This window comes from Salvelinus sp. IW2-2015, unplaced genomic scaffold, assembly GCF_002910315.2.
Source record: "Salvelinus sp. IW2-2015 unplaced genomic scaffold, ASM291031v2 Un_scaffold2630, whole genome shotgun sequence".
Classification (NCBI taxonomy): domain Eukaryota; kingdom Metazoa; phylum Chordata; class Actinopteri; order Salmoniformes; family Salmonidae; genus Salvelinus; species Salvelinus sp. IW2-2015.
In genome coordinates this window covers 76,217-86,647 of record NW_019943938.1, presented here as the reverse complement: position 1 = coordinate 86,647, position 10,431 = coordinate 76,217, and the positions used below count along the sequence as shown (strand labels likewise).

Here is a 10,431-nt window from a genome sequence, read left to right as displayed (position 1 = left end):
GAGCGACGTTGTCTCCTACGACGTTGTCTTCTAATCCATAGTTCTCTATGGCCCAGTTTCATACATTCTAACTTCCTAGATATGTCCTGTTTTTGAGACTGTGGTAGTTTGTAGTCCTAACGCAGACTCTTGCTGTGTTGGTCGCACTCTTCCCAGAAGCAATATGGAGGGAAGGAGTTGTACCTACACTCCCCCCCTCGCAACGGAGCCAACAGTGGTCCAAACCACATCAGGTGAGCTGAAGTCTTAGTCTGTACAACTAACCCTAAACTTGTGGCATCGGGTATTATCCTGCTGAGAAGCCTTGTGGCATCGGGTATTATCCTGCTGAGAAGCCTTGTGGCATCGGGTATTATCCTGCTGAGACAAACAAAGGTGCATATGGCTACTGCTGTGATGAAGGGATGCAGCTGATTGGCAATGAGCGTTGCACCCCTTTTATCAAAGGGCCCAATGAAAACACACCATCACACCGTAACACCAGCAGCCTGCAATGATGACACGCGACATGATGGATGCAKGTACYSAYGTGGTTTTCTCCATACCTTAGTCCTCCTATCAGCGTGAAACAGCAGAAACCGGGTATTCATCAGAYCAGGCAATGTTTTTCCAACTCTCCAGTGGCCAGTGTTTTCGTTCTTTAGCCCAATGCAACCAAAGTTTATTTTTTTTTGTTGCTGCTGAAAGAAGTAGAACTCTGTGAGGTCATCAGCTGCCATAGTTGTGCATTCTTTTATGGGTCTTTGGGCACCGATGTTGTACTGGACTGTCAGTTGACTAACTGAAGCCTGTCTGTTGCTCTGCACAATTCGTGTCAGTCTCCTTTGTCCTCTTTCATCAATGATCAGTTTTGGACCACTGGCCTGCCGTTGGCTGCAGAGGTCCTTTGGGTGGTGGACCATTCTTGATACACACAGGAAAACTGTTGAGTGTGAAAAACCCAGCAGCGTTGCAGTTCTTGACACATTCAAACCGGTGCGCCTGGCACCTACTACCCATACCCCGTTCAAAGGCACTTAAATCTTTTGTCTTACCCATTCACCCTCTGAATGGCACACATACAGTACATAATCCATGTCTCAATTCACTCAAGGCTTTAAAACTATTATTTAACCTGTCTCCTCCCCTTCATCTACACTGATTGAAGTGGATTTAACAGGTGACATCAATAAGGGATCATAGCTTTCACCTGGATTCACTTGGTCAGTCTATGTCATGGAAAGAGCAGGTGTTCCTAATGTTTTGTCCACTCAGTGTATAATGGGTCTTTCTTCTTCAAAAGTTCCCGTAAACCACTGATACACAGGGAAGAGCGACGTTGTCTCCTACAGAATCTATGGCCCAGTTTCATACATTCTAACCAGGAAGAGCGATGTTGTCTCCCTACAGAATCTATGGCCCAGTTCATACATTCTAACCAGGAAGAGCGACGTGGTCTCCTACAGAATCATATGACCCAGTTTCATACATTCTAACCAGGAAGAGCGACGTTGTCTCCTACAGAATCTATGGCCAGTTTCATACATTCTTAACCAGGAAGAGCGATGTTGTCTCCTACAGAATCTATTGCCAGTTTCATACATTCTAACCAGGAAGAGCGATGTTGTCTCCTACAGAATCTATGGCCCAGTTTCATACATTCTAACCAAGGAAAGCGACGTTGTCTCCTACAGAATCTATGGCCCAGTTTTCATACATTCTAACCAGGAGAGCGATGTTGTCTCCTACAGAAATCTATGGTCAAGTTTCATACATTCTAACCAGGAAGAGCGACGTTGTCTCCTACAGAATCTATGGCCCAGTTTCAACATTCTAACCAGGAAGAGCGACGTTGTCTCCTACAGAATCTATGGCCCAGTCATACATTCTAACCAGAAGAGCGATGTGTCTCCTACAGAATCTATGCCCAGTTCATACATTCTAACCAGGAAGAGCGACGTTGTCTCCTACAGAATCTATGGCCCAGTTCATACATTCTAACCAGGAAGAGCGACGTTGTCTCCTACAGAATCTATGGCCCAGTTTCATACATTCTAACCAGGAAGAGCGACGTTGTCTCCTACAGAATCTATGGCCCAGTTTCATACATTCTAACCAGGAAGAGCGAGTTGTCTCCTACAGATAGAATCTATGGCCCAGTTTCATACATTTCTAACCGAGAGCGATGTTGTCTTACAGATCATTGGCAGTTTCATACATTCTAACCAGGAAGACTGACGTTGTCTCCTACAGAATCTATGGCCCAGTTTCATACATTTCTCAACCAGGAAGAGTGACGTTGTCTCCTACAGAATCTATGGCCAGGTTCATACATTCTAACCAGGAAAGAGCGACGTTGTCTCCTACCAGAATCTATGGCCCAGTTTCATACATTCTAACCAGAAGAGCGACGTGTCTCCTACAGAATCTATGGCCCAGTTTCATACATTCTAACCAGGAAGAGCGGACGTGTCTCCTTACAGAATCTATGGCCCAGTTTCATACATTCTAACCAGGAAGAGCGACGTTGTCTCCTTACAGAATCTATGGCCCAGTTTCATACATTCAACCAGGAAGAGCGACGTTCTCCTACAGAATCTATGGCCCAGTTTCATACATTCTAACCAGGAAGAGCGACGTTGTCTCCTACAGAATCTATGGCCCAGTTTCATACATTCTAACCAGGAAGAGCGACGTTGTCTCCTACAGAATCTATGGCCCAGTTTCATACATTCTAACCAGGAAGAGCGACGTGTCTCCTACGACGTTGTCTCCTAATCCATAGATTCTCTATGGCCCAGTTTCATACATTCTAACTTCCTAGATATGTCCTGTTTTGAGACTGTGGTATGTTGTAGTCCTAACGCAGACTCTTGCTGTGGGTGTCGCACTCTTCCCAGAAGCAATATGGAGGGAAGGAGTGTACCTACCACTCCCCTCCTCAGCTCGCAACGGACCAACAGTGTCCACAACCACATCAGGTGAGCTGAAGTCTTAGTCTGTACAACTAACCCTAAACCAACAGGTGTCCACAACCACATCAGTGAGCTGAAGTCTTAGTCTGTACAACTAAACCCTAAACCAAACAGGTGTCCACAACCACAATCAGGTGAGCTGAAGTCTTAGTCTGTACAACTAACCCTAAACCAACAGGTGTCCACAAACCACATCAAGGTGAGCTGAAGTCGTTAGGCTTAGATTCAATCAGATTAGCATTAACCGGCGGACCAGCAACACCCCGCATAGCAGATGTGTTGTCAGCTTAAGCACATCTGATTATATAGAGTCCTTCATTTATAGAACTAACCCTAACCCACTAGTGTCCAACATCACATCAGGTGAGCTGCTATATACACACGCTGGAGCTAGAAGTCTGCATCTCAGAAAGGAATCTTCTTCCTCATCTTCTCCTCCTCTTCCTCCCTGTTTTTCTTCTTCAATGGTTTAAATACATTTTTTTTTTAAATGTTTCTCTTTCCTTTTCCAGGTCAGCGATATCCACAGTGACRACTACCAAGCAGTGGTCAGACAATCCAGAGGCGGCCCAGGTGGTTCCTCATCAGTCTCAGGTCGGCGGCCCCTCCCCTGGCCCCTCCTCTGGCCCCCCGTCAGGGTCCTATGAGCAGGGAGGAGGAGGGGGAGGCGGGGGTTACAGTGATATCCTGATGGACTATGTATGGGGAAAGCAGCAGCAACAGAGACAGGTCCAACAGGTCCATGGCAATGGAAAGTTCCCTTCCTCTGTCCCTGTACCTCCTCCTCCTCACTTCAACGGCTACCCCCACCCCCAGGGACATCCCCCRGGGCCCCAGCACGTGTCTGGGGGCCCGCCAGCCTACTCCAGCCCCCTGATGCTCCGGGGGAAACTTGGGGAGCCACGCCGGGTCAAGGTAACCCGTACCAAGTCCTGTGGTCCATTCATCCCTCTCCAGCACCACCAGCAGGAGGTGCTCCACTTCTCCTCTTACACCTCCTCCTCTTCTGACCCTCCTCTTCTTCCCACCTCCTCCTCCTCGACCGGGACCTCCACAGCTGCCCTGTACCCCCACCAGGGGTCTGGGGTTGAGTCCCAAAAGCAACAGCATGGGTCTGGATCAGGACCCGGTCTCAATCTCAACCACAACCACCAGCTCGGACCACCCCAGTACTCTGACTCCGTCACCCCAGACGACCCGATCCGCAGCCTGCACAAGGCCCTGGCTCTGGAGGGCCTGAGGGACTGGTACCTGAGGAACAGCCTGGGTGGAGTGGCGGTGGGGGGGAAGGTACAGGGGCAGGACAACAGGGGGTCCCCCAGGAGGCGTACCACGAACTCCCTGCACGGGTCACACCCTCAGCAGCTCCCACACCAGCCCCAGATCTACCAGGGAGACCGAGACAGAGACTATCCTCCCTGCCACCTGCCACAGTCACAGACCTTCCACGGGCATCCGCTACATGGCAGGTAGGTGTGGTTGGTATGTACAGTATGCTATGTCTGAGTGGTTGTCGTAAGTCAGTGTGTACGCTCTAATGTTCTGTCTCTCTGTTGTCGTCCTCCGTTTGCTGCCAGAGGCACTTTATTACAATAGTAAGTCATAAATATTATTGACATTTAACATTTTTATTATTATTATTAGGATTTTMATTTCCTTTTATTTATCTCGCTCTCTTTTCCATTCGCCGAGCGGACAGGGCGGTCAGGGAAATGAGAGAGGAGAGGAGGGTTTTGCCTCTTCGTCAACAAYAAATAGTGTGCTRACTCGAGCCATTGTTGACCCGTGTTGGAATACCTGATGGTCAAATGCTGACCCGTCTACCTTCCCGGGGGACTTTTCATCTGGTATCGTGACTGTTGGATACATTCCACCTCAGGACAAGAAATATAACAAGCTGGCACCTAAGCAAATGGACGAGGCTATAAACAAGCAGGAAAACTTACATCCGGAGGCTGTGTTTTTTTGTCGCCGGCGATTTTAATTCCRCGTCATTAAGACACGTGATGCCCAACTACCATCAACACGTGTCCTTCGCCACTAGGGGTAGTAAAGTCTTAGACCACTGTTACCCTACAAGGCCCTCCCTCGTGCACCATTCGGCAAATCAGATCCTGACTATATACTCATGCTTCCTGTTTACAAGCAGAAGTTCAAACAGGAAGTACCCGTGACACACTCAGTTGAGATTCTGACTGGAATATGTTCCCAGACTCTCCAGATAACATCGACGAGCTAACCACCTCCATCACCGGTTTCATAAGGAAATGCCTCGGCGACGTTGTCCCACGGTGAAGTTTCGCTGCTTCCCCAATCAAAAGCCCTGGATTACCACTGAGGTTGGTGCTAAACTAAAGGACAGGGCTAATTTTTTATTTTTTTATTTTAACCGTTATTTTTACCAGGTAAGTTGACTGAGAACACGTTCTCATTTGCAGCAACGACCTGGGGAATAGTTACAGGGGAGAGGAGGGGGATGAATGAGCCAATTGTAAACTGGGGATTATTAGGTGACGTGATGGTTGAGGGCCAGATTGGGAATTACAGAGAACCGGGTTAACACCCCTACTCTTACGATAAGTGCCATGGGATCTTATAATCGACCTCAGAGAGTCAGGACACCCGTTTAACGTCCCATCCGAAAGACGGCACCCTACACAGAGCAGTGTCCCCAATCACTGCCCTGGGGCATTGGGATCTTTGTTTAGACCAGAGGAAAGAGTGCCTCCTACTGGCCCTCCAACACCACTTCCAGCAGCACCTGGTCTCCCATCCAGGGACTGACCAGGACCAACCCTGCTTAGCTTCAGAAGCAAGCCAGCAGTGGTATGCAGGGTGGTATGCTKCTGGCTAATGCACACAGAGCTATCGTAGACAACCCCGAGGCTACGGCTGAGGACAGGAACAAGTACCAGAAGTCCTCCCTACAGAGGGAGGTGTGGATAGCCCAGTACATCACTGGGGCCGAGCTCCCTGCCATCCAGCACCTCTACATCAGGCGGTGTGAAAGGAAGGAATACAACAAGACCCGTAAAATCATTAAAGACTCCAGCCACCCAAGACATAGATTGTTCTCTCTGCTTCCACACGGCAAGCGGTACCGGAGCCACAAGTCTGACACCAATTAGTTCCTGAACAGCTTCTATCCCAAAACCATAAGACTGCTAAATAACTAACAAAATGTCTACACGGACTATCTGAGAGGACCTTTTGTATTTTATGAAATCGTTTTTTTTTTAATCAAAGTTGAAGTTCTGATAGCTGTGGGTTAGCTTTTTTCAGCTGGGACCGCAAGTTTATGCCCCGGATTTCTGCTAAAACAGCACAACAGTTAGTGGTTACGACGAGGAACTGAAGAAAGACTACAACATTCTCTTGAACGTCTTTGTTGGCACAGGGAAGAATATAATCATCTCTGGTCCCCTGCCGTGTTATTGAAGGGATTTGGAACGTTACAGTCGCCTCGCTGACTTAGACGAGTTTCCTGAAGAAACTTTTGTAAAGACAGGAATGTCTCCTTTTGTGACATTTTTGACTTGCTGTGGGAGCAACCAGTCTTTAAAAGAGACTGGATTCACCCGAACCACAGGGGTTCCAGAATGATCTCCATCAACATAGCGAACTGCTGAAGAGACTGGATTCACCCGAATCACAGGGGTTCCAGAATGATCTCCATCAACATAGCGAACTTGCTTAAGGAGACTCGATTCACCCGAACACAGGGGTTCCAGAATGATCTCCATCAACATAGCGAACTGCTGAAGAGACTGGATTCACCGAATCACAGGGGTTCCAGAATGATCTCCATCACCATAGCGAACTGCTGAAGAGACTGGATTCACCCGAATCACAGGGGTTCCAGAATGATCTCCATCAACATAGCGAACTGCTGATAAGAGACTGGATTCCACCCGAATCACAGGGGTTCCAGAATGATCTCCATCAACATAGCGAACTGGCTGAAGAGCACTTGACGGTGTGAGTTTGTAGTGCTCTAGTCCTCCTCTCATAATAAGACAACAGAGGACATGGAAATCCTATTATATCGTATTACATCCCGGAGAAATAGAAGTGCAGTCAATGTAATTAACCTAATCTATGTTCCTTTGGCTGTTAGCGCCAAGGGTATTGTCAGCAATAATCATATGCCTATAGAATTGAATTCCACTGTTTCCACTGAAACTGTCTGCCTTAGGGAAGAAGCCCACTCGGTACCATTGCTCTGGCACGTCTACTCGGATCAGCCTCTCAGAATAGCACTAAAAACAACAAACAGCAATCCAGAAAAAGGACAAAAAAAATAACCCATATTAAATATGTAGCCTGAGAAACAAGGTGCATGACAAGTTACTAACACCTGAAAACATTAATATTCTAGGCCGTCTCAGAAACATATTTGATCATTCCTTTGACGGTGTAGTAGTATCTATATTGGGTATAGAATATAAAAAGTGCTCCAATAACCTCCAAGTGCTAAAAGTCTGTATTTGAACTACATGTGTGAAATGCTCGATGATGAAATATGAACAGAGAGCAATATTTTCTGGGTGACCTAACTATTGAACTGGTTGTCAACCAGCTGTTCCACAAAAAAAGAAGCTTCAAACTGTAACCTGGTTCAGGTTATCAGTCAACCTGCCAGGGTATTTACAAACAGAACGGACTAATCATCACGTGTATTGACCACATGTTTACTAATGCAGCAGAAATCTGCTCTAAATCCGTGTCCACATCCATCAGATGTAGTGATTATAATATCCATGTCTAGAAAAAACTAAGTTAAAAGATGGGTCCTAAAATTGTGTATAAGCGATCATACAAGAAGTTTTGCGATGATTTTTATGTCGAAGATGTGGAAAATATAAAGTTGTTCTGATGTGTAATGAGGAACGACTTGACAACGCACTTTGAAGCATTTATGAAACTGCTTCTTCCGGTTACTGATAGAGATGCACCCATCAAGAAACTGACTATCCCCGAGCGTTGGGCCAGTAACCGAAAAGGTTGCTGGATCGAATCCCTGAGCTGACAAGGTAAAAATCTGTCCGTTCTGCCCCTGAACAAGGCAGTTAACCCACTGTTCCTAGGCCGTCATTGAAAATAAGAATTAGTTCTTAATTAACTGACTTGCCTAGTTAAAATAAAGGTAAATTAAAAAATGAGAACTTCCAAATCTCCATGGATAGAGGATGAATTGAAAAACTGTATGGCTGAGAGGGATGAGCCAAAGGGACAAGTAAGGACGAGTCACCTTGTACCGACAACCTGGATGGTAAATTGCTGAAGTTGRTCGCGGAATACTGTTTGCCACATCTTCAATTTAAGCCTAGAAGACGGTGTGTACCCTCAGGCTCGGAGGGAGGCGAAGGTCATTCCGCTACCCAAGAATAACAAAGCACAGGTTCAAACAGCYGACCAATCAGCTTTTTACCCGTGCTTTTTACCGGTGCTTAGCAAACTTTTGGAAAAACAAATTAACAGACTTTCAGCATGCTTATAGAGAAGGGGCAGTCAACATGTACTGCACTGACACAAATGACTGATGATTGGTTGAAAGAAATTGATAATAAAATTGTGAGCCGTTTTGTTACATTTCAGTGCAGCGTTTCATATATTTGATCATAACCTATTGCTGAAAAAAACATTTGATTTATTTTGTATTTCCATCCTCTGCCTTAGATAGATAACTATCTAATAGGGGTTTCTTTAATGGAAGCCATCTTTAATGCAAATATGGTTGAGTGTGGTATACCGCAGGGCAGCCAGCTAGGACCATTATTGTTTTCTGTTTTGACTAATGACCTTCCACTGACCTTGAATAAAACCTGTGTGTCTTTGTACACCGACGACTCAACCGTATATATACAGTCAGCTACGACAGTAAAATATATACAGTCAGCTACGACTGTCAGCTACGACAGTAAAATATATAGTATGCTGACCCTGTATACGGTATGCTGACCCTGTATATAGTATGCTGACCCTGTATATAGTATGCTGACCCTGTATACAGTATACTGACCCCGTATACAGTATGCTGACCCTGTATACAGTATGCTGACCCTGTATATGGTATGCTGACCCTGTATATAGTATGCTGACCCTGTATATGGTATGCTGACCCTGTATATAGTATGCTGACCCTGTATATAGTATACTGACCCTGTATACAGTATGCTGACCCTGTATACAGTATGCTGACCCTGTATATAGTATGCTGACCCTGTATATAGTATGCTGACCCTGTATACAGTACTGTTACTTTCTTGTGTTTTTCTTATTTATATTTATTGTGTGTTGTTCAACATTGTTATTTTTAGTGCTACATTGTTATTGATTAGTCCATTGTTGGGTTTAGAGCTGAACGGCTTTTCACTGTACTTTTGCACGTGACATTGAAACTTGAAACTCTCTCTCTCTCTCTCTTCTCAGGTCTCTGTATCAGGAGTCCTTCCCATCCCAGATGCAGGAGCTGACCCTGAAAGAACCCAGCACTGACAGAGGTGACCTGCCTACCCCGGGTACACTGGTCTAACAACCAGAGGTGACCTGTCTACCCCGGGTACACTGGTCTAACAACAATAAACAGAGGTGATCTGCCTACCCCGGATACACTGGTCTAACAACAACAAACAGAGGTGACCTGCCTACCCGGGTACACTGGTCTAACAACAACAAACAGAGGTGACCTGCCTACCCCGGGTACACTGGTCTAACAACCAGAGGTGACCTGCCTACCCCGGGATACACTGGTCTAACAACCAGAGGTGACCTGTCTACCCCGGGTCACTGGTCTAACAACAATAAACAGGGTGATCTGCCTACCCCGGATACACTGGTCTAACAACAACAAACAGAGGTGACCTGCCTACCCCGGGTACACTGGTCTAACAACAACAAACAGAGGTGACCTGCCTACCCCGGGTACACTGGTCTAACAACAACAAACAGAGGTGACCTGCCTACCCCGGGTACACTGGTCTAACACCAGAGGTGACTTGCCTACCCCGGGTACACTGGTCTAACAACCAGAGGTGACCTGTCTACCCCGGATACACTGGTCTACAACCAGAGGTGACCTGCTACCGGGTACACTGGTCTAACAACCAGAGGTGACCTGCCTAACCCGGGTACACTGGTCTAACAAACAGAGGTGACCTGCCTACCCGGGATACACTGGTCTAACAACAATAAACAGAGGTGACCTGCCTACCCCGGGTACACTGGTCTAACAACAACAAACAGACATGTTACTGACTGAATGATACACAGTCATATTGTAGAGCAACTTCATGGACCTCCGTACAAAAAGGAAAATATGAAGGACATTTATTTACACAATATTTGTATTTTTTCTGCACATTTTTTGGGGGAGAGAACGATAGAAGAATGTGACATTCTTCTAGAACTCAAAAGAGAAGTCGTTGTTTTTTTATCTCCCCCTAAGGGAGCTTTTCTTTGCATTGCATCATCAAAG

The 10,431-nt window shown here is 46.3% G+C and overlaps 1 protein-coding gene across 1 annotated transcript; it reads left to right on the top strand.

Moving 5' to 3' along the window:
* The first annotated feature begins 3,228 nt into the window (after positions 1–3,228).
* Positions 3,229–9,734, top strand: LOC112074427 (uncharacterized). The gene is made up of 3 exons (XM_070440530.1): positions 3,229–3,245; positions 3,467–4,423; positions 9,387–9,734. Exons 1-3 carry the CDS (start codon positions 3,229–3,231, stop codon positions 9,487–9,489), a joined length of 1,077 nt encoding a protein of 358 aa, XP_070296631.1. The 3' UTR covers positions 9,490–9,734.
* Positions 9,735–10,431: the final 697 nt, after the last annotated feature.